The 22894-nt window shown below is 41.8% G+C and overlaps 1 protein-coding gene, 1 long non-coding RNA gene and 10 other non-coding genes across 19 annotated transcripts; 1 reads left to right on the top strand and 11 right to left on the bottom strand.

Moving 5' to 3' along the window:
- Window positions 1–224: 224 nt before the first annotated feature.
- LOC123927995 lies at window positions 225–4868 on the bottom strand. Of its 4 annotated transcripts, none has more exons than XR_006815579.1 (12): window positions 4850–4868; window positions 3247–3299; window positions 3020–3052; window positions 2792–2827; window positions 2513–2544; window positions 2148–2190; window positions 1849–1882; window positions 1682–1712; window positions 1444–1496; window positions 712–739; window positions 474–527; window positions 225–289 (listed from the first exon to the last, which is right to left on the bottom strand). It is a non-coding gene; the product is annotated as an uncharacterized LOC123927995 (long non-coding RNA). The 4 variants fall into 4 exon arrangements; XR_006815578.1 differs by lacking the exon at window positions 4850–4868 and adding an exon at window positions 3887–3941; XR_006815577.1 differs by lacking the exon at window positions 2513–2544.
- Window positions 358–434, bottom strand: LOC123928544. The gene has a single exon (XR_006815753.1). It is a non-coding gene; the product is annotated as a small nucleolar RNA SNORD81 (small nucleolar RNA).
- On the bottom strand, window positions 596–673 carry LOC123928547. The gene has a single exon (XR_006815755.1). It is a non-coding gene; the product is annotated as a small nucleolar RNA SNORD47 (small nucleolar RNA).
- LOC123928550 lies at window positions 1317–1396 on the bottom strand. The gene has a single exon (XR_006815759.1). It is a non-coding gene; the product is annotated as a small nucleolar RNA snR60/Z15/Z230/Z193/J17 (small nucleolar RNA).
- LOC123928545 lies at window positions 1560–1643 on the bottom strand. The gene has a single exon (XR_006815754.1). It is a non-coding gene; the product is annotated as a small nucleolar RNA SNORD79 (small nucleolar RNA).
- Window positions 1956–2020, bottom strand: LOC123928559. The gene has a single exon (XR_006815767.1). It is a non-coding gene; the product is annotated as a small nucleolar RNA SNORD78 (small nucleolar RNA).
- Window positions 2261–2322, bottom strand: LOC123928549. The gene has a single exon (XR_006815758.1). It is a non-coding gene; the product is annotated as a small nucleolar RNA SNORD44 (small nucleolar RNA).
- LOC123928558 lies at window positions 2611–2678 on the bottom strand. Its single transcript, XR_006815766.1, has one exon. It is a non-coding gene; the product is annotated as a small nucleolar RNA SNORD77 (small nucleolar RNA).
- Window positions 2894–2974, bottom strand: LOC123928542. The gene has a single exon (XR_006815752.1). It is a non-coding gene; the product is annotated as a small nucleolar RNA SNORD24 (small nucleolar RNA).
- LOC123928561 lies at window positions 3127–3186 on the bottom strand. Its single transcript, XR_006815770.1, has one exon. It is a non-coding gene; the product is annotated as a small nucleolar RNA SNORD75 (small nucleolar RNA).
- Window positions 3593–3672, bottom strand: LOC123928548. Its single transcript, XR_006815756.1, has one exon. It is a non-coding gene; the product is annotated as a small nucleolar RNA SNORD74 (small nucleolar RNA).
- On the top strand, window positions 4063–22707 carry ZBTB37 (zinc finger and BTB domain containing 37). Of its 5 annotated transcripts, none has more exons than XM_045982994.1 (4): window positions 4063–4311; window positions 6136–7095; window positions 8785–8884; window positions 16093–22707. In XM_045982994.1, the coding sequence occupies exons 2-4, from the start codon at window positions 6167–6169 to the stop codon at window positions 16579–16581; spliced, it is 1518 nt and encodes a 505-aa protein (XP_045838950.1). In that variant the 5' UTR covers window positions 4063–4311; window positions 6136–6166; the 3' UTR covers window positions 16582–22707. The 5 variants fall into 5 exon arrangements, with proteins under 5 accessions (XP_045838950.1, XP_045838951.1, XP_045838948.1 ...); XM_045982995.1 differs by having other exon boundaries at window positions 4297–4311; window positions 6139–7095; XM_045982992.1 differs by lacking the exon at window positions 4063–4311 and adding an exon at window positions 4931–5037.
- Window positions 22708–22894: the final 187 nt, after the last annotated feature.

Here is a 22894-nt window from a genome sequence, read left to right on the forward strand (position 1 = left end):
CTGCAAAACATACAGCTCACCCCAGATCATGTCACCGTTCTAATCAACACAAATAGGCTGTAGTACATTCCTCTGCTGACTTTTACTTTCAAACACAAAACATCCTGTGAAGTACACATGAAAAGGTCATTACTTAAATAAAAATGTCACAGGGTCTTAAAACTACAAAGATGTCCTATTTCCCTTATTTCCTCCCATTAAATTGAAATAAGCACTCTTGATCAGAAGGTTCATAAGAATTTATTGAAATTGGTAATTTCTTCTATCCTATGAGCATCCATTCAGGTGCCTGCAAGGACAAAGAAGCTATTTTTAGTCACATTTCTGTGTTTCAACTCTAATGATATTTTGAGTACACAGAACATCAGATCTTTTATAGTCATCAAGTGATCAGTGAGAGAGTTCAAGTTGGAGTGAGATCATCATGTATTCTGGAGTAAGTCAACAACAGTACTGATGTTTTCAAGCCTCACCTTTCAACTGTTAAACTGTTCTCATAACTGGACTGCTGCTCTCTCATAACCGCCCTAAAAGCAACAACTGCAAGTTAATCATGATAAAAAACAAAAAACCTTATGATACTTGTCAATAAAGTAACCTCAGAATCAAAATGGAACGGTTTTAGGAGTGATATCATTCTATTTCATTTGGCAGAATCACTACATCACTGGTTACATTCTAACTTATCACACAGACCAGAGACCAACTTACCTTTAAATCTTCAAGTTGACAAGTCTGCCTGTTTGAATATGGAGGGAAAAAAAGTCCTTCATTTAAAATTTGTTCTACTTAATTTTTCCCATTTTTAACTTTCTGAGAAAAGGGCAGCAAACCTATTCCACACATTATGACAACTGTGTAGGTGTTATACAGTGTCCAGGCCCACACATCATATAACATCATATAGCATGACTAAATCCTACTGTAAACTCTGGACTTTGTTGAGAACGATCTACTACAGATTCATAATCGCAGCCAGAGTCTCACTCCAATGTCCAATGTTGATAGTGAGGTGTATGAAGACAGGACACACAGAAATTCTATGTTCAGTTTTGCTGGGAATACTAAAACTGCTCTGGAAATGAACTTTATTAATTAAAACAGTAAGTACAACTAAATAACTCATCCTGGCCAAAACTATTCAGATTTATATGCCATAAAAACTTCCTGGCAAAAATAGACCAGACTGCATTTCTCAAGCTGTGAATCCTTAGAACGATTTGTTTGGGTCACTACAGTATCCAAACCTTAACATTTTCTGTGGTAAAAAGGTCGTAAATTTTCTTTTTCAAGGGGATGGATAGGATTGCTGCAGCCCGATACATCAGATAGGAGCGAAAGACAATTCTGCTCATCACTGCTAGTCTGCTGAACTATGGTTTCATCATCGTATCGGCTTTAAATTAACACTTCTCATAAAAACCAAACTTGGGATTTCTGTACCTTGGCTTAAACTCCCCGTTCCAAGCTTTGTAAGCTGCCCCAACTCTTCATACCTGCAGAAATTTAGTCAAACTTAGTAATAAATAATATTAAGTAGATTTCTGAAGTTTTCCCAGTACTGTTTCAGTTTTCAAAAATCTTCACTCTTTTTCAGAGAGATTCCCATCTGTTTTTAATTTCAAAAATCATCACTAACAGCATCTTGCTAGTAACCAAGTAAGATCACTAGAATACATACCTTTATATGAAAAGTTCCTCAAACTCAGCACCTAACAAAAAGATACTGCTTTAGACACATGTCACAATAGCCAAGTCCTCCTTTCAACACCAGAAAACACTTTATTAAACAGTGTCTTTCAGAAATACAGACCTGACTTCAGAGAACAAGCTGTTTTCATGTCTTACCCCAAGCAAGCCATTCATGATTGTGGCCTGTAAGCTAGAAAAGAATAAAGACATTTTATTAAAATGTTAATTATCATCAAATTCTTATCAGAGTCTTTGTCACAGGGTTCTTCAGTGTTAACTTTGTCTACATGCTCATTTCAGGTCAGACATTTGATCGACATCATTTCAAAAACCCTGTTGAGAGCATGCTCAACATGCATTCACTAACCAGCCACAAAACTAGTTAACTTGGTAGTTAAGCATTATACTTCAGCATTCACAGTACGTTTTGGACCTACTAAAATGTTAATACTTACCCCAAAATTGGTCTGTCCAGACATGTTAAAGACTCAAGTCCACCTAAGAAATAAAGATAATTAGCAAGATACAAAAAAATGAATCTTTTCCCTCACAAATCTAAAAATGCCCGATATCAGGTAGAGCTAATTAAGACCTTCACGTTCAGTCAGTATTTGCTTATCATCATACAGGCTGGTTTTTACAAATGACAGTGTCCTAGCTAATGGTAACAGGACGGGATCTGGCCATTTATTTAATGCACTGAAGCATTTCACGGTAGGAGTGCTTTCTGTGCATAAGGAAATGCTAAAAAGACATTGGTCGCATTCTTTGTCATGTTTGCCCAGTTACCAATGTTCAGTTCAACATAAATTGTACTCACCCCTCCAACTTCCAGCTAATTCTGTGTAATGCCTACAGAAAAGGATGAAGTTATATTTCGCTTATGCTATCATACCACACCAATTTTACTATCAACTCAGATACATCAGACAAATGGTGTCTCTCTTCATGATCCAATCTGCTGAACTATGCAACCATCATAGTATCTGTGTTTTCAGGTTCCGCAAGCATTTAATAGAAAATACCAGAGTACAAAAGTTAACATTAAAAAAAAAAAAAAAGTACTGAGTAAATATGGAGTACATAAAAGGTTTCTCACCTGCCTGCCCATAGCCAGGGTGTTTAACTTCAGGATCTAGGAAGAAAAAGCTTCATGTAAACTTAGTGGCAATCTCTAAATTCTTTAAATCACCATTCTGTGTGCCTCAGTTAGTGTAAAGGTGGTAATAATTCTCGTCATTCTCACAGTCAAGAGTAGCAAATAAATGTCATCATTGTGGCACTTTCAACCTATCTTCCCCTTTGTGAGAGAATTTCAGTAACTTACCTTGCCAGCCACTTCCGCCCCTTCAGCACAAAACTAGAAAACAGACAAGGAATATCCAATGAAACACACCACGCAGCCAAGTTAATGACCAACATTCTAACTACTTAAGCCTCAGCAGAATTTTTCAGAAATCCCTTCTGTCCACTACTCTTAAACCATCACGGGCTTAACCAAACCACCACCTCCAAGCAGATCTGATGCTACTACGGCGTTTACCCCTTTCTTACCTGTCCATCAGAAGCCATCAAAAGCCACACTGCATTCGTGTCCGGCACCATTCCTAGGGAAAAGATCAGGATCTTTAAGACACCGCTTTGTTCTAATAAGTCTAAGCATGTCTTTTTCCTACCATCTATACCAGGTCGTTTACACCAGCCACAATTTCATGACGTTAAGGGTGCACTTCCCAAGCGCACGGCACACGGTGAGGCACGACTTAAGTAACGGTGCACGGCTGACGGCAGCCGATGGGCACCACGTGGACTACCCCATCCGCCGGCCTTCCTCAGCCAAGAGACCGGAGGCGGCCCGGGTCCAGCTCATTAACAAAGGCCCACTCGGGTGACTCGGCATGCGCCGCCATCAGAGCCGTTGGCATTCATCAACAGTTTCAGATGTCCCTACCAACGCAGACTTCATCACAGGCAGGGAACGCGAGCCCAGGTGTTTCTCGCAGTTCAGCCCCCACAACCCGAGTAGCAGTTTAGGCCGCGGCCGCACCCAAGGCGTAATCGTCTACCATCTTCATCTTGTGAACCCTGCAAAGGATCGCGACCGGCCAAGAAATACATGTATGCATAGGTGACTTGAACAGCCAAGAGCTGAAGGCCTCCAGCGAAGAAGCCATTAAGCCAAAACAAGACTTACACGCAAAACACCAACTCCCAACCTCGAAAGACCGAGATGGCGTCCAGGCACTAGTATATAAGGATGGGTTTTCTTGACGTCATGACGCACCGTCCCCGCCAGCGCCGGCTTCAGCTCCTCCCCCGCCCCTCCCTCCATCTCTTGCTCCGCCTCTAGCCACACCTCCTTCCTCTTGTCCCCGCCCACCTCGCCGTTAGGGCGGAGACACGGCCGCCCGCGTGACTCAGGGCTCCCGCCCTCCGACCGACTGAGAAGGAAGAGAGGGGAGGGGGCGCGAGAGACGGAAAGCGCTGGGGGAGGGGAGGGGGGCGGTGTAAGGGTGAGTGATTTCCTTCCGGCACGTCGCCCGCTCCGGGGGAGGGGGTGGGGGGTTTCACTTCCGGGACGGTGTTCCGGCCCATTCCGGCCCATTTCCACCCCCGGAGGTAGGTGCTGCTCCTTGACTGGGCTCGGGCCCCGCACTCCAGTCCCGCTGCCCTGCACCGGGGCCGCCTTGTCCGGGCTCCGCCGCAGCCTGCTCCTGGGGCGCTCGGCCACTCCCCTTCACCCCACGCTCAAGGCACCGAGACCTTCCACCGCCTTGGCCCCGGGCCGGGCTGAGCTGCGGGACCCGCCCCCTCGCCGGGCCCCTCCCTCAGGACCCCGGGATGGGCGGCCCCCTCCCCCACCGCAGCCGGGACACACCCAGATACACACACCCACCTCTGGGCAGCTCCCCGCCCGCCTACGCTTACCGCCTGGACTGGGTCCCGGGGCGCCGCCCCCTTCCCGGTGCTCTGCCCTCACCTGATTGCTCGCTCCCCAGCCTCGCGCCTTGCACCCGTCTGCTCCCCCGCTCGTCGGTGACATTTCGCCCTTCTGCTAGTTCTCGCTACCCACGCTTCCTAACGCAGGCTGAAGCCCCTCTGATACCGGAGTGACCAACCCCATAGCGTTCCCGATTCTCCCTCTTACAGCTCTCACCCTTCCAGTGCCGACGGTAAAGACCTTACTCCAGGGGCTTCCTCCTCACTGGGGAATTGCCGGAAAGAGCAAACAAAAAAGGCGCTGGTGTAGGCTCCAAAATAAACACATCTGAATTCATGATGGCATCGACAGAGGCTCTTATTGGATTAAAAGTTTCAAAACAAACAAAAACGCTTTGGAAAAAGGTCAGATTGGCTAAAGTTGGTTCTTGAAAGCAGTGTATACACTTCCCTATTTACCGATAAGTGTGTGGTAAAAGCGGGGCTGTACTGTGAGCTTGTCAAGATAAGTTCCTGAAATTATAGATCTTAAGATAACTGTGTAATATCTTACAAAGTTACAGATTAATGGAACATTGGGCTTTAGTCAGTGTCTTCCTGTGGAGATTTAGACAAACTACTCTCAACCACTGAAGGCTATTGGGTGCAGTTACCGGCATAGTGTGTTTTAAAAATCTTTTAATGTAAAAATATTGGCCATACTTGGTGAATGACTTGGGGTTTTTTGGCTTGTTTTTTTCTTTTTTAACCAGTCTTGGGGAATGAAATTTTAGAATCAGTATCATCACCACCCTGAAATTCCTAACTTTGAATTTAGGTAGAAGTAGGCTTACCTACTCGTCCCTGATTCTGAGAGTGAACTTTAAGTTCTCTGCATCTTCAGTGAGTTTTGACACAGCTGTGGCATGTTTCCTAACCTAGAGTTTGATTCAGAGCCCCAAACCCAGAGCCTTTTGGTGGGGGCTCTGACTCTTAAGCTTAGAAATAGTGGCTTGCATTCGTATGGGCTATTAGCGACTTTTTAAATAATTAACATAACTCTCGAAGCGTGTAATAAAGTATTCAAAACAAGAGGGATACCTAATCAACTCATTTGTGTGTAATTACATTTATTCAAAGAGCTTACTACTACTTTCTCCAAAAAAACGTCGCAGGATTTTATATTTAGTGTGCAAGTACTTTATGATCAAAGAACAACAACAAAAAAGAACTGTCACAACTGCATTTGCCCCTTCTGTTCTGTTGAACTTATGTTTTGGTGTTGCATAGGTTATTAGTAAGGGACGTGTGGAAATAGCTTGAGTTTACAGAAGTCTAGCGATCACATTTTGGTTCTAAGGGTATTTGAAAAACCTGTTGGTACTTCCTAAACGTGAGGAAAGTTCTCTCTTTTTACTTGGAGATTTTGAAATTTTACCCACAACTAGTTTTAAATAGATTTGAATTGGAAAGCCTGAGAGGAGTGAAATGCTAACTACTGATGATTGTGGTTTCCTCTTTCAGCAGGGTTGAATGCCTGCCTACACCCTCAGGCATGACCATGGAGAAAGGTGGGAACATACAACTGGAGATCCCTGACTTCAGCAACTCTGTCCTGAGCCATCTAAACCAGCTGCGCATGCAGGGACGCCTCTGTGATATTGTGGTCAACGTGCAAGGACAAGCTTTTCGGGCTCACAAAGTGGTCCTGGCTGCCAGCTCACCCTATTTCCGGGATCACATGTCCTTGAATGAGATGAGTACTGTCTCCATTTCAGTCATCAAGAACCCTACTGTTTTTGAACAGCTCCTCTCTTTCTGTTACACGGGGCGGATATGCCTGCAACTGGCAGATATCATCAGCTACCTGACGGCTGCGAGTTTTCTGCAGATGCAGCATATTATCGACAAATGTACACAGATCCTGGAGGGTATTCATTTCAAAATTAACGTGGCGGAAGTTGAAGCCGAGTTAAGTCAAACGAGGACAAAGCATCCAGAAAGACCTCCAGAATCGCACAGGGTCACACCAAATCTAAACCGGTCCCTTAGCCCGCGGCATAACACCGCAAAGGGAAACCGGCGAGGTCAGGTGAGCGCTGTGTTGGATATCAGGGAGCTCAGTCCTCCCGAGGAGTCCACCAGCCCTCAGATAATTGAACAGAGTTCTGATGTCGAGAGCCGGGAGCCCATTCTTCGAATCAACCGAGCAGGACAGTGGTATGTGGAGACAGGAGTAGCAGACCGAGGGGCCCGCAGTGATGATGAAGTCAGGGTCCTTGGAGCCGTACACATCAAAACCGAGAATCTGGAGGAGTGGCTCGGGCCTGAGAATCAGCCTTCCGGAGAAGATGGGAGTAGTGCAGAGGAAGTCACAGCCATGGTGATTGACACCACAGGCCACGGTTCTGTGGGACAGGAAAATTACCCTTTAGGATCTTCGGGAGCCAAGGTGGCTCGGCCAACAAGCAGTGAAATTGACAGGTAAGGCTTGTTTTCCTTGTTCATCTAATCGCTATTGAGCAGACACAGCTGAAGCAGGCCCTCCGTGTGGTACAGAGCGCATCTTCCTTACTTGATGTTCTTAGCCAAGACAAACTGATGTTGGGGAAACTGGAGGCGTGCCAAAAGACTTGCATTCTTATTTTTTTAAAGCAGGAAGCTCCTAGTCGTGAAGTATTCACAGTGTTGTGGGAACTATGGTAAAGTTAGACACTTCCATGAATCAGGATAGCAGCTGCAGCCACACTAGGATCAGTAATTGCCAGGGCCTCCTCGGATTTCCAGGCTGGGAGTTGATCATCAGCTGGGAGCCTGGCATCTTTGCCTTTCTGTGGTCTGTCATCACACAGGTAGGTGGCCTCTGGGACTTTTACTCTCCTTTGTAGCACTGTTTACCTTTCTTGTCTCCACCCACCAAATTAGAGGAAGCATGGTACCAACGGAGATTGTTCTTTTTAGTGTAATCACAGTAATTCCAAAGAAACTTTTTTTGGATGCTTTTCCCGTCTTTTTTTTTTTTTTTCATTTGCCGTTCGATAATATCTTCCCAGTTTTGTTTTTTTTTAATCGATGACTGCTGCCACCACAAGCCTGAGAGTCTCTATTTTCCACCAGTGCTACAAGTGCCCTATGCCTCACTTTTCTTTATCTAATATATTGCAGATGTTAGAACTTTTTTTTTTTGGTCGAAGTAGCAGTAATTCTAATCTGAGTAAAGTGAAAGACAGTCTCAGGTGAAAGAAAGAAATATTATCAACTTAGATTGGTAACATTTGTTTTTTTCCCACTCTTAAAAATAAACAAGGGGCGCCTGGGTGGCTCAGTGGGTTAAAGTCCCTGCCTTCGGCTCAGGTCATGATCTCTGGGTCCTGGGATCCAGCTGCATCGGGCTCTCTGCTTAGCAGGCAGCCTGCTCCCTCCTCTCTCTCTGCCTGTCTCTCTGCCTACTTGTGATCTCTGTCATATAAATAAATAAAATCTTTTAAAAAAGAAAAAATAAACTAAAATTGACTGCGTGAATAGTGAAAACTAAAGAAGCTATTACTTTGGTGCCCACCTCGTCTTGAAAGCGGCATGGGTGTCACAGAAATTCAGAGCGTATCCCGTATCCACTATAGGTGGTCTCTTCTTGCGTCCTTCAAAGTTAAAATAGTTAAAATCTCCTTGTGCACAATACTTATTGCCCCCTGTGTTAGCACTGTGTCCAGTGTCAAAACTGTATCAGAAGTAATGGCTTTGGGTGCAAAGATTTTTAATCTCCATGATCTGTATCAGCAGTCTGAAATATATAACGAGTTACTCTGGGCACTGGGGGAAGGAACAACCAAAAACCTAATAGTTATGTAGAAAAAACAGAATAATAGACCCAGTTTTAATTTATGCTTATATGGGCTCCCGGTACTTAAGGCTAGAAGCTTCTATTTAGCTTAGTTTCCCCAGGCCATGTAGCCTATCCTCTGTGTCCTTTTGTGTTTGTTAAATTTACTAAGGCAGACCTTTCTTATTTCAGATCAGATCCTATACTGACTTCATTAAAATATTTCTTAGTAATCTGTTTTTCTGGTTGTTCCCCCTTCCTCAGCCATGGGATAAAAAGGATAGACATCACTATTCTTTAAGTTCCTTGATGCTACTTGTCTATTAGTCCCCTTTTTGCTCCTCTTCCAACAGATTTAGCCCCTCCGGCAGTGTTGTTCCCTTGACCGAGAGACACAGAGCCAGAAGTGAGTCTCCTGGGAGAACGGATGAGCCTAAGCAGCCCAGCTCCCAGGTATGTAATGGATTTAGGGTTGCTGCAGTGGCTGAAGGACGTGCCACTGCGTGTGAACAGGACATAATGAGTAAGAAAGGCAAGATGTAGGAACGGTAACAGCGGCCCTGTTAACTAACTACCATATTTGATTACTTCTCTTCTTTGCTCTGCTTGTGAGCATGCAGGAAATACACTTTTGTTGGCAGTAGAGTTTGGGAAGTGAAAAAGATGAGATTGTGCAACACTTTCCTGATTATAGGAACCAGTCTGTATTCCTGACTGAAAATAATATAAATAACCCCTGAAAACTACATGCAGGTTATTTAGGACCTTGGATGGAGAGAGTCTGGTTTTGTACTGGAGTGGGTGTAATACTACATAATTTCTGATTTAAATAGTAGCATATATTTGTAAATAAATTGCATATGCATTTTTTGTGTGTGATTGCTTTTTTTGTATGCTGGTATCTTTTCATTTTTTTTTTTCTTCTGGAATCTTTTGTTAGAACAAAATGTTCTAGAAAGGATAGGAATGATGTGTTCCATCTTTTTTGCAACTCTCCCTAGCAAGTAGTGTAAGTAGTTGATATTTTTGTTTGTTTGTTCTCATAAGTCTGTATCACTGAAGATTGATTTTTTAAAAGATTGTACGCTCACCAAGTAGAACACAGTAAATTGTAAATATTTTTGCTCTTTAAAAGGAAACACTAGTGGGTTAAGATTGGATAGCTTCTGCATTCTATGATCTTATCTTACTTAGTTTTTATGTAAACCATTGGATGTTTATTGTGTCCACAGTATACTAACAGCAGTAGGATGTTGTTAGAAACTGTATTTACTTGTACGTTTTCATGCCAGGGTACCCGAAAAGGAAGGTAACTATTAGGAGATAGTTTTTTGGTTCTAATAACGTGTTAGAGAAAATGTTACGAGCTTGGAGGAAAAGTAACTTCATTCATATAATTAGGACCCAGATTTTCTCTTCACCTCTCTGATAGGAGGCAGTGACCCTGTGAAGGTGACTGTGAGGCAAATACATACCGCAGTGGGACAGACCTTACAACTGCCGGGGTGGGTAGGACAGACTAACATAACACAGAACACCGGCAGGAAAGACTGCAGTGACTTGAGGAGCAGTGCTGGGGGAGCGGGAGTGCTCGCAGCCAGTTCTGACAATCAGTGTCCCCATAGCAAAGTGTTCTTCAGGAGACATGAAATGCACTTTTTCAAGAAGTGCTTAGAAAGAGATAACTTAATTCGTATGTGGATGGGATAGGGATAAAAATGGGAGTTCTGCAAGGGGGTTTACCAAAGCAGAAGGTACAGGCTATAAAGCAAATAAGTAATACTATCTGAAGATGGTATTAAGAGCTGAGTTTAGGGGCACCTGGGTGGCTTAGTGGGTTAAAGCCTCTGCCTTCGGCTCAGGTCATGGCCCCAGGGTCCTGGGATTGAGCCCCACATTGGGCTCTCTGCTCAGCAGGGAGCCTGCTTCCTCCCTTTCTCTGCTGCCTCTCTTGCCAACTTCTGACCTCTGTCAAATAAATAAATAAAATCTTAAAAAAAAAAAAAGAGCTGAGTTTATATACCTTAATATGTGTGAAAGTTTATCTTTTTTTTTTTAAAGATTTTATTCATTTTTTTTGACAGAGAGAGATCACAAGTAGGCAGAGAGGCAGGCAGAGAGAGAGAGGGGGAAGCAGGCTCCCCGCCGAGCAGAGAGCCGGATGTGGGACTCGATCCCAGGACCCCGGGATCATGACCTGAGCCAAAGGCAGCGGCTTAACCCACTGAGCCACCCAGGTGCCCTGATTTATCTTTTTTTTTTTAAGATTTTATTTATTCGGGCGCCTGGGTGGCTCAGTGGGTTAAGCCTCTGCCTTTGGCTCAGGTCATGATCTCGGGGTCCTGGGATCGAGCCCCACATCCGGCTCTCTGCTCGGCGGGGAGCCTGCTCCCCCCACCCCCGCCTGCCTCTCTATCTACTTGTGATCTCTTCCTGTCAAATAAATAAAATCTTTGTTGAAAAAAAAGATTTTATTTATTTGACAGAGACACAGCAAGAAAGGGAACACAAGCAAGGGGAGTGGGAGAGAGAGAAGTGGGCTTCCCGCTGAGCAGGGAGCCGGATTCGGGGCTCCATCCCAGGACTCTGAGATCATGACCTAAGCTGAAGGCTTAACCCACTGAGCCACCCAGGTGCCCCATGTGTGAAAATTTATTATGGTGAATCTCCACCACAGTTACTTTTTCCCTGCCACAAGGAATCAAAACAAGACAGGGATTTACAGTAAGAACAAATTTTGATAGACTTGAAGAGCTTTCTGATTATAGGGGTGATTAAACTGCTATGGTCACTTCTTTGTTCAAAAAAATTCTGTGGCTTTTTCTTTTTTCTACCACATGAAGGTGAAAATACTTGGCCTAATTTTCCAAGTAATTATAATCTTTCTAACCTAGTTTTTCCCACTACTCATCAGCATTTATTGTCAGTCCCAAACACTTTCTCTGTGTGTCAGAACCATATCAAACTTATTCCTGTCTCTGGACCTTGAGTGTGGGATGCCCTCTTCTTCTCAGGTGTCTGGGTTCACCTAAGACCCCACTCCTCATTCTTTGTGCCCTAACTAGTCCAGTTCTCTTCCATCTCTCTTAAACCGCTGTAGCGTTTACAGATGGTATGATATAATTTTTCCTAACACTGTACTGACTCATATAAATTATTTTTATATTTGCATGAATTTTAGGTCCCTTTCTACTCTGAAATTTCCTTGAGGACAGAGTCCTCATTTTCTGATCTTCATATCTGACTGCCTCTTCAGGTATCCAATAAAATAGGAGTTGTTTTACCACTAATTTTGAGTAAGTAAGGTTATTTCGTAGATGCTCAGTAAAGAGGCACCTACCAAATGGGGGATTATTTGGTTGTCTGTGAATTTCCAGTTTGGGAGACTTCAAAATAAAATTAATGAGCCAAATCAATGAGGTTTTTTTTTTTTTTTTAAGATTTTATTTATTTATTTGACAGAGAGAGAGAGAGATCACAAGTAGGCAGAGAGGCAGGCAGAGAGGGGGGAAGCAGGCTCCCCGTGGAGCAGAGAGCCTAATGCGGGGCTCGATCCCACAACCCCGAGATCACAACCCGAGCCAAAGGCAGAAGCCAAACCCACTGAGCCACCCTTGCGCCCCCAAATCAATGTGTTTTTTAAGTCACTTTAATTGAGTCTGATTAGTAATTAGAAGGCTAGGATGGTGAACATATTTGTTTTCTGGTTTTGGGTTTTTTTTTAAGATTTTATTTTTTTAGGTAATCTCTACATCCAACATGGGGCTCAAACCCACAACCCTGAGATCAAGAGTCAAGGGTTCTTACAGCTGAGCCAGCCAGGTGCCCCAGTGGTGAACATATTTGAAGGCCATTTCAAGAATCTAGACTGGTATTTTAGAAAATATGGAAATCATTTATTTTTTTAAAAAGATCTTATTTATTCGTCAGAAAGAGATTACAAGTAGGCAGAGAGGCAGGCAGAGAGAGAGGGGGAAGCAGGCTCCCTGCTGAGCAGAGAGCCAGACTTGGGGTCCAATCCCAGGACCCTGGGATCATGACCTGAGCTGAAAGCAGAGGCCTCAACCCACTGAGCCACCCAGGTGCCCGTGGAAATAATTTATATGAAATTTATTCATTATATGGAATAATTCACTTAAAAGGATAACTTAAAAGACTTAAAAATTAAATAAGTACATTTTAAAAGATAAAATGATAGCATAGATAACTAAAATGCATTTACTTTCTGCTTGTGGACAGTGCTGGTATGATACTTCCCTTAAAATTAGGCAGGGATTTTTTTTTAGAGAATAGATACCCTCAAGATTATGAATAGTATTATAAGTTTGTAATGTTTAATACTAGTTAACGTTTATGTAGCTACATTAAGTACTTTAGCATATTAACTCACTCAGTGCTCATTGCAACCTAGCTGGTAGATACTGTTATGATATTCATTTAACAGATGAAGAAATTGACACAGGAGTAGTTACATAACTTGCTCATGGTCACACATTAAGTAGGATTCAGATTTGAACCCACATTTCAGCACCGTTAATTGCTACACAGGGTAGTCACATGCAGTCAGAATGTTTCAAGGTATGTTTATTGTGTTTGATTCTCCTGGGAATTCTCTTGAGAGAATTCATTGAGCTGGCAGAACATGTACTAACCTTTTAATTTTGTGGATGAGAAAACTAAGCCTCGGAGAAGTTATTCCGTGCTCTCTCCAGGAATTTTAGTGGGCTAATCCTTCGTTCTTTATGGGAGTTCAGTTTTGATTATCCAGGGAAATGGAGCAGAAAGAAATGTTATATAAAACAAATGAGAAATCATCTAAAACCTCAGGCTTACTGTTCAACACTTGACTTCACATACTGCTTCCCAAGCCTGCTGAGAACTGCTTCTGTTCTGTTGGAAATGCTGGAGACACTGTCACTTTACATATGTGAAAGGAGACAAAACTCATTTTTAGAAATTCAAGAAAAGGGCACAGAGTTAGTTACGAGTTAGATGAGTCTTTTTCCAGTTAATCCAGAGTCAGCTTTTGCATTTTCTTCTCTTTGCATTGGTACATTAGCTTCTGCCAAACATCTGTAATTGCCTCATACATCTTTATACTGCTTATATACACATATAAGCTTTTTATTCAAAACATTACATTGTATCTATGGTATTTATGTGTATACATATAATATTTCAGAAGTCAGCAGACCGAAAATATCAGTAATTTCCGAATGGTGAGATTTTAATAAGGAATTTTGAATGAAAAGCATTTATAAATCCAAAATGTTTAGGGGTGCCTGGCTGCCTCAGTTAGAGAGCATGTGACTCTTGATCTTGGAGTCATGGGTTCAAGCTCCAATTAAAAAAGTAATAATAATAAACTTTCAAAAAATGGTTATAAAAAGTAAATCCAAGATTTTTATATGATTCATTAAAAGAAATATATTGTTCCCACTCCCAGCTTCCAGGTAGGAGAAGCCCTTGTTTATTTCATATATTAAAAATTTTAACTATTTACTTTGTTAATGTTCATATTAGGTAAAACAAAATTAAGGTCTTTCATTGATATTGATGAATTACTGGGTCACTGCATGTGACTACCCTGTGTAGCAATTAACGGTGCTGAAATGTGGGTTCAAATCTGAATCCTGCTGGTAGTGGTAGTTTGATTATATTAAGAAAAATAATCTTTGTCTTTTAGAGATACATTAGAAGAAGATTTATGGATGAAATTATGTCTGAAATTTTCTTCAAAAATAATATGAGAGGGACACCTGGGTGGCTCAGTCAGTTAGGCATCCAACTCTTGATTTTGGCTCGGGTCATGACCTCAGGGTCATGAGATGGAGTCTGAACTCAGTGCACGAGCCTGCTTAAGATTCTCTTCCTCTCCTTCTCCCCATCCCCCCTGCGGCTCTCTCTAAAAAATAATAATAATATGGGAAAGGAGAGAAATAAGTGAGGTTAAAGAAGAAAAAATTTTCCATTGGATGATAATTTTTGGGTGATTAGGGATTCAGCATATCATTCTGTCTAAAATTCTTAATGAAAGGTTAGGAAAATATGTATACTTTGACCTTCATAAGGAAAAATAAATCAGAACAAAAAGGAAAGCTTTTCTGAAGGAAAAGGAAAGCTCATTCTGAAGGGTGAGTGATGTAATTTATGACCGTGTTGTAATGCTACTTTTATAATAATTGCTTTTTTAAATGTTTTAGATATATTTGTTACCACCACATAAAAAGTTTAACTTTGCCAGGGAGATAGTTTTAAAGGAGAGATTGGAGAAATAATATATACATCATGGATTATTCTACTCTATTTTATTTTATTTTAAAGATTTTATTTACTTGTCAGAAAGAGAGAGCAAGCACAAGCAAGGGAGCAGCAGGCCGAGGGAGAAGCAGGCTCCCCGCTGAGCAAGGAACCCAAAGCAGGACTCGTTCCCAGGACCCCTGGGATCATGACCTGAGCCAAAGGCAGACACTCACTGACTGAGCCATCCAGGCATCCCAGATTTCTCTATCTTAATAATCTGTTTAAATCGATTCAAAACCACTACAAACAGGTGTAAAGCGAGATGATAATACGTCTGTGCGCTGTATTGCCAACGTAATCTTTAGTGTAAGCTGTTTGAAAAGTGAATGAGCAGCATCATGACGAATATGTATTGATCCTGTTTCTCTTTGTCTGGTTTTTGTTCAGAAATTTTACCTTCTGTTCAAAGGGCAAAATCAGAAACTAAGTCTTATGCTTCTCTGTAGTTATCTGTCATTGTCTTTGGTGGACAACGGTCAGTGAATACTTAATGAGTATCAGTTTGTGGAAAGGGTACAGGAAGGAATAATTGAGTTAGTAAATCCATATCTCAGTCTTGTTTCCTTTCCCACCTCTTCTGCCAATTTGCTCTGAGGTCAGTTACAGTTTGAGTAGAACGAAAATCATATGTATCGGTATGGCACTAAAATATTTTTGGGTAAAGAACATTGTTCCGGACAAGTTGTCTATCTTTTGTAAAAGTAGTTACTGCAGGATTGGATTTTGGTGTTAATGATAGTGCCACAAATAGAATTTATGATGTGTTTGCCACGCATAATGTATTCTCTGCCATCATATATTGTTATCATTGGCCATGTCACATGTGGCTATTTAAGTTTAAATTTTAATTAACTGAAAACAATTAAAATTAAAAATTCAGTTCCTCAGTCGAACTAGCCATATTACAAAGGCTTAAGAGCCGCATATGGGTAGGAGCTACTGCGTAAGATGGTACAAGTTATAGAACAGTCCCCTCATCCCAGAAAGTCCTACTGGGCCAGCACTGCCTAAGGGCCTACGTGATCGTTGAAAGTCCAGAGGATGGTACCCCTGGCCTAAGGTTCTCCTGTGAGTGTAAAATACGACATTCAGCAGGGGTTTGATGAGCAGGCTGGTTGTCAGCCCAAGTTACTCTGCTGTCTTGCTCTTTGAAAGAAATCTGAGTGTCCTAAGATTGTTCTTTGAAGTATTATGTTAACATCTTTAACTACATGTTTTTTGTAGTAATTACTTTCCTGTTTGGATCTCTCCTAAAAATTAGCAGATGGCTTAGTATGAGAAGTGAAAAGAGATTTGATCTCTCTTACTATGTATACTTAAGCGTAAGTGTTCTTTCTTGCTTTCCTCACCTGGCACAGGTAGAGGAGTCCGCAATGCTGGGCGTAAGTGGCTATGTGGAGTATCTCCGGGAGCAAGAAGTATCTGAGCGGTGGTTCCGGTACAACCCCCGTCTCACCTGCATCTACTGCGCCAAGTCTTTCAACCAGAAGGGGAGCCTGGACCGCCACATGCGCCTGCACATGGGTATCACGCCGTTTGTCTGCCGCATGTGTGGCAAGAAGTATACCCGGAAGGATCAGCTGGAGTATCACATCCGCAAGCACACAGGTAACAAACCCTTCCACTGTCACGTTTGTGGCAAAAGCTTCCCCTTCCAGGCCATCTTGAATCAGCACTTTCGCAAAAACCACCCTGGCTGTATACCCCTGGAGGGGCCTCACAGCATCTCCCCTGAAACAACTGTCACATCTCGAGGACAAGCTGAGGAAGAGTCACCTTCTCAAGAAGAGACAGTTGCTCCTGGGGAAACTGCCCAGGGCTCTGTGTCCACCACTGGGCCAGATTGAAACATCGAGGGGGAGGGGGCAGACCCTCTTCCCCTTTGGGCCGTCAGCAGCCAGCATCAGGGCCCTGGGCTGGTACTTAGATTTACAAAATGCCACATCACTAGATCGGAAGATGCTCCCAAGATGTTGCCAAACTAGAGGATGAGCAACATACACAGAAGCACTAGAGGCTCTTCCCCTCCTCCTTCCCACCTCATCCTTTGGAAAATAATCAAGCAAATCAACTTTCTAATTCAGGGATCAACAGCCTTGGTTTGTTAACTTTATAAGAAAAAAATTTTTTAACAAAACAATGATAAATGGTCATTTATCTACCAGTCATGTTTGAACACTGTACTTTGGTCCATATCATCCTGGTGGCTATAATTGCCCAGATCTGAAAAAAACAGCAGGAGCCTTGGTCATCTGAACCAGCCAGCCACAGGAGAGAAGGAAGTAGTCGTGACGGTGACAGGGAGGAGGCGTTTCTCCTCTTTCTTCCCTCCAGAACATGCAGTTTCACATTTGAAGGAAAAAAAAAAAAGGTATCCTGGTGGTTCTTAACTGTTTTTGAAAGGTTAGACCTTACTGTCGCTCTGATTAGGCATCTGATACTTTGCCTGATTGTTTCCTGTCAGCCACCATCTGGGAGCGGTGTTGTCGTGGGCAGCATCACCTGAAGCACTTTAGGCAACTGGAAGTGAAATGAGCAGCAGAGTGTTCGCAGTAGGTTCTGCTACATTCGGGGGCTTGAGTGTCCTTTGAAGAGGGGAGCAGGGAAGGAAGTGGGGGTTTTGTGCGAATGTCAAATGGTGCTGAGCACTGCAACTTCCTGGTCGGGATTTTTACCCCGTAGTGCTTAAATAGCTTTGGGTGTTAAGAAATGGCTCTAGTCCAGATGAATTAATGTGTTAGGCTGAGTACCAAAGTTTCATCCAGTCTCTGTGGCTCCTCCTTTCACATAACAGCAATATTATACATCAAAAAGTGTCACTTTCCAGTGAAATGAGCCTGGACTGTATTTTTAAATCTATAGGTCTCCATATTTGATAACTTTTATATGAAGTTTTAAACACATTTTTTCTGCAATAGTGTGGTTGAAGAAATTCAACACTATGGTTCTTACTGCAACCACAATTCCATTTCCTTCTACACATGTAAAAGTTTATATTTTCAAGCCAATAGAAGAACCTCACTAAATCCATGTCTCGCGTCTGCAAACCTAGTAATTCATAAACCCATCATCAGCAAATTGCTGGTGACTCCAAGAGCTTTGCTTTTTAATAATACACTACAGGGCATTCACCAGACAACATCATGCACAATCACGTTGCAATAAATTGATCAAGGGATCAGTTTTGATCAGGTTTGGTTACTTAATCATTCCTAAGATTTTTAAAACTTCAAGGGACCTTTTTGGTAATTCTGGGGATTTCTGAGATTCCTAATCCAGCACTGAGAGTCGGAAAAAATTTACCAAACATGTAGAGTTTTAGATGCCCTGTCTCGCATTCAGAGAATGGAGGAGGATTAGTAAGGGGTGCAGGCAAGGAGATGCTTACAGTGCAAATAGAAAAGAGAAAAACCCATAGCACATCCTAATGGATCATTAGTGTTTTAAGAGTATTTAAATACGCAGTGGTTTGAGTTATTTTGGTGCAGAGGCATAGATGATTGTAAAAGAGATCTGGGGCAGGGTTGGTCATGCCTGCGCTGGTGAGCCATCTGTGAGAACGTTAGTAGCATGCTTCCTTTCTGAGAATGCTTTGTGGTATGTGGAAAGGTGGGTGGGAAAGAATGGCATTTCTTTGATGACAGGAAGTTAGAGTGCAAAGAGTAGTTCATGAGCAATCTGCGAATTGTACATACACCCAAAGCTTGCACCGTGTCCCTGGAGAGTGCTTATTTTCCCTTCTGGAAGAACGTGGAAATGCGTCTTGTAATAGGAATGTAATGATGCTACCATGGGATAAGAGCCTACCCTTACACAATCCGGCGAAGCCATCTTTTGTCTTTCAGAGACATAGACTGGGGCATTCTCCTCTTTAGCTGGGCAGCAGCGTGATAGGGCCATCTTAGGGACCAGCTATGCTCTGTGGCCTAGAAATGGATTTGAAATTAGCCTAAAATCTATAGGGAAACCTTTTAGCTGGTCATCTAGGCTGTCCGTGGAACAGATTTTGCCATTAGTGAATAGGCAGGCATGTGAGAAGGACAGAATATGCTGCTGTCGATGGAGCTTTCAAGCCTACCAAAAAAATGTTAAGTCCATCCTACTTGTGAGAAGTAGTATGCTGGAAAGTTCTTTATGCTTTGTTAGTTTCTTAGATTTTTCTGTGAGGAAATAAAGCTTTTTTAAACTGTTACCAAATTGTAAAGGCGAAGTGGAGTCATCTTTGTCAAGAGAGAATTTGCACCATTTATCAGTACTCCAGCCAGAGGATTAGCAACTGACCTTTTAAATGAAGTCGGGGCTGTTCAGTAGATGTGGAAATGCTGTGAGTGTTTGGTGGGTTCACCTCCCTTTTCATTCATTTGTCATAGGTTTCTGCTGTATTGATACTGTGAATAGAGTGCTACCAGGTCTTCCGGGACCACAGCAGCACAATCATGTTTGCTGATTCTCACCTCTTAACTGGCTTAGCCCAGAGCCATGAAATTCGTGAACATTCAAGCCAGGCTAGCTTTTAAACAAATAAAAGTTTTTGAAAGCAATTTCCATGTTAGCCAGAAAAGATATTATTATTCTAAATAACTATCCAAGATTCTTATTCAGGTTCACTGTGACATTGTCCTAGTCCTTAGCTAACATCACTGTAGGGTCATAGGGTTAGTAGTGTTCTATCTACATTAAGGAATAGCTGTATTGGTGTGTGCACAGAGGATACCTCTCTTAGGGACGTACTAAATGGACTATAACTGATGCCGAAAATTCATTACCAAATCTTAACTTGCACGTGTCACCTTGTGAAGGGAACTGCATTAGCAGTGAGAGCTAAATCATCATTAAGTACTTAAATGCCATGAAATAGCAAACACTGGGACCATTTTAATTCATTGAGTGGCACTTAATAGCAAAGGAGCTACCCAATATTGTCAGCAAAAGAAGAGAGATGGCAGTATATTAATCTGTTTTCATTCTAAAAGGTACCTTTTATTCTCTCTGAATTCTGATACCAGTATATAAATACAGCATTGGCATGAACAGGAACACTGTTCTTAGGCAGAAAGGCTCTTTCTAATGACTTGTTCTCTCTTTACTCAGAACCATATTTACCTCTGAACAGAGCTGAGTTTTATTTTATGTAATTTGTCAACTACCCCAAGCCATCATTGTACCAGACAGTTAAATCTAATCTTGAATAAGTGAAAATAAAGGATAAGGATTGGAAAAGAAGGGAGATAGCAGTTGAGGAAAGTTTTCTTGTTACTTTGTTTTTTTGGTATTTTTACATGTTTCCAGTTCCCTCTATATCAGTGAGACAGAGTTTCCAAAGATGTTATGACAGTAGAAATAAACCATTCTCCTCCCACCTTCCTAGTAGAAATCTGGCCTTGGATGGAAGTGGTTTGATGGGAGAGTGAAATCGTGAGCCCCATCCTTAGCCGAGTAGTCTCTGGTCAAGAAATACTTTTAAAAATTTCTAGCTATTACTTGACACTAATTTCATTTCTTTTAATTAGTAAAAATTATATTTTGTTTGACTGGAAGATCTAATTTAAAGAAATAAAAACAACGGGTAATGGAAAGAAAATTAAATCGAACAAAGACAGCCAGTCTTCTTAATCATAGTGGAAGGCATTTAATCAGGAAAGGGTTGGAATCCTGGAAGTTTTTCTCTCTTTAGATCCAACAGACAGGTGTGTTTGGTTTGGTTTTTCCTCTTCCTCAGATGCTCGTCTCATCTATTTACTGGTTTAAGGCATAACAGAGAGGTCTTTTTTGAACTTGTCTTTGAAAACAGGGCTCTTTACCTTTGCCATTTGGGAAGGGTGCACAACACAGAAGCACTTTAGTTGCTGAGATTTAGAAATGGGACACAAAGCTATTAAGTCAGGTACACCCCTGGGTTCGAGAGGATGCCCCTTAGCAAAGTGTATCCCTAGAATTTATGAATCAGATCAGGGTTCAGCAGATTGAGGCCCCCAGGGCCCAATCCTGAGGCCCTCTGTTTGTCTAGAGAAAGCGATGGTGGAATGGGGACACACCTGTTCTCCAGGTATTGGTTCTACTGTGATGGCAAGGTCAAGTGCTTTGTGACTCAGACCACATGACCAGCAAAGCCTGAAGATGTACTGTTTGTCACTTAACAGAAAAGTTTGCTAACTGCAGAATTAGATTTGAAACAGTGACCCCCAAAATTGGCACTCCTGCCATTTTGTCTTTATAATAGTTTGGTTGAGCTTTTAAATTCGTGTTGCCATGTATGCATCAGTTTCTTGAAGGACCTTGCCATCTATTTCCAGATCTTTTTCTCATAATCCTCTCTGTGTTCCTTCTTAATGATTCCCATTGCTTTAAAAGCATTTAGAATAGCCTTATGATCTGTCCTTGCCTTAAAGGTGCAGGTGGATTAAAGTTTAGGGTGGTAGTTACAGATGTAACAAAGTAATTTAAAAAATAATTCCCATGCATAATAATGTAGGATTAAATGAGTACCATGTTTACATAAAATACTGTAAAAAAAAAGTTAATGTTTTTATAAGTAAGTTTTGCTGTTCCTCTGAGATCACTTGAACTGATTTGCATAATAATGGCAAGAATGAATTTTTTTCCTATTAGTATTAAAAATTAACTTCTGTTATGAATAAGTGGTTTGATTCTTACCTAAAATACTGTCTTTCTAGATTAGAAACCTCTACCATTTCTCTGTACTACAAACCTTCATTTTCATTTCCTCAAACTCAACTCTATTCAATGTGCAGTAGTAAAAAGCCAAATCTTCTAACCTTCCTTTATTTTTTTTCCAATTAATGTTTTAAAATATGATGAAATCTCTGAGGATTTTAAATGCTCTTAGACCCATCTTATAATTTCTGTTACTATCATTTTTCTAAATATGTACTGGGCCATTATTTATTTGCTCTCTGTACGTTAATTCTTACTGTTCAAATAGCTTATTTTTGCCAGATGTGCAAAACATGGAAAATGGGATGATTATAAACAGAATTCCTTACAAGAGGAGAATATAATCGTTTCCTATATGGAAACCATGCATAGACTTCTGAGTTAAATTTATCAAGACAAAATGTTCTAGACCATGCTGACACAATGTCGTGAATTTGATTCGTCCTTTGTTGTCAGCTCAGCCAACACATACCAAGTTCAGTTGAATGACCTAACCTCCAATAGGGCACCTCTCTACTAGGCATTTTGTTCCTAAAGTTCCTTTTTTCTGAGTTGGACATTAGTAAGTATTATGTGTATGATATGCCCAAGGAGTAATAGACAACCCTTAATCTGTAAAGTTCCAGAATATTTGCCTAGGTTAGAACTCCCTTGTCTTCGAGCACTTAGGGTAATACAGGGTTCCTGACATTGTAGAGTGTTGCTTTTCTGATTAATCTGGGATATAGAACTTGTGAAAGCAATTGAATTTCAAGAGCCCAGTGAACCATCTGCCTCCAGCTCCACGCTAGTTCTGGGGAATAGTTGTCATTTCTGTGTGAAAGTGTTGAAAACAATGTTGTGTGCCCAGCATGTGGGCATTATGACTTCTTTGTTAATTACCAGTCTTATGTTTTGCCTTCTTTGCTTTCTAGAGTTCCTCTGTTTCCAGTCTTCTCATTTTTAGGTAGTGCTTTTCCCAGGACCAGTCTTTTTACTTTGCAGTAAGTGGGTCTTGCTCAGGACAAGCCAAAGTTGTATATTATGAGTCCTTTAAAACACCTGACTTACTTATATTCCAAAGGATGTAATTACTAACAGCAGCAGTGGTCTCCAAATCTGGAAGATATCTGCAGACTCTCCAGTTTTCTTGTGTAGGCAGACTTCCTTCTCCCTCAACTGGGAGGAACAGCAGTGACTTAAAAGGCAGTCATCACTGGGGCGCCTGGGTGGCTCAGTGGGTTAAAGCCTCTGCCTTCGGCTCAGGTCATGATCTCAGGGTCCTGGGATCGAGCCCCGCATCAGGCTCTCTGCTCAGCAGGGAGCCTGCTTCCCTCTCTCTCTCTGCCTGCCTCTCTGCTACTTGTGATCTCTGTCTGTCAAATAAATGGATAAAATCTTAAAAAAAAAAAAAAAAGGCAGTCATCACGCGAAATGTGTAGTGTCTTCACAGAGTACATACGTGAATAAATTTCTTCTCTCGCATCTTCCCCGTTATCTGTATCA

This window comes from Meles meles, chromosome 17, assembly GCF_922984935.1.
Source record: "Meles meles chromosome 17, mMelMel3.1 paternal haplotype, whole genome shotgun sequence".
NCBI classification, from domain to species: Eukaryota; Metazoa; Chordata; class Mammalia; order Carnivora; family Mustelidae; genus Meles; species Meles meles.

Bases quoted from the DNA above. Each gene is read 5' to 3' on its own strand.
- ZBTB37 (XM_045982994.1), top strand. From the start codon at position 6,167: ATGACCATGGAGAAAGGTGGGAACATACAACTGGAGATCCCTGACTTC. The intron at 7,096-8,784 runs GTAAGGCTTGTT...CTCTTCCAACAG, and splicing joins ACAAGCAGTGAAATTGACAG to ATTTAGCCCCTCCGGCAGTG. The intron at 8,885-16,092 runs GTATGTAATGGA...CACCTGGCACAG, and splicing joins CTAAGCAGCCCAGCTCCCAG to GTAGAGGAGTCCGCAATGCT.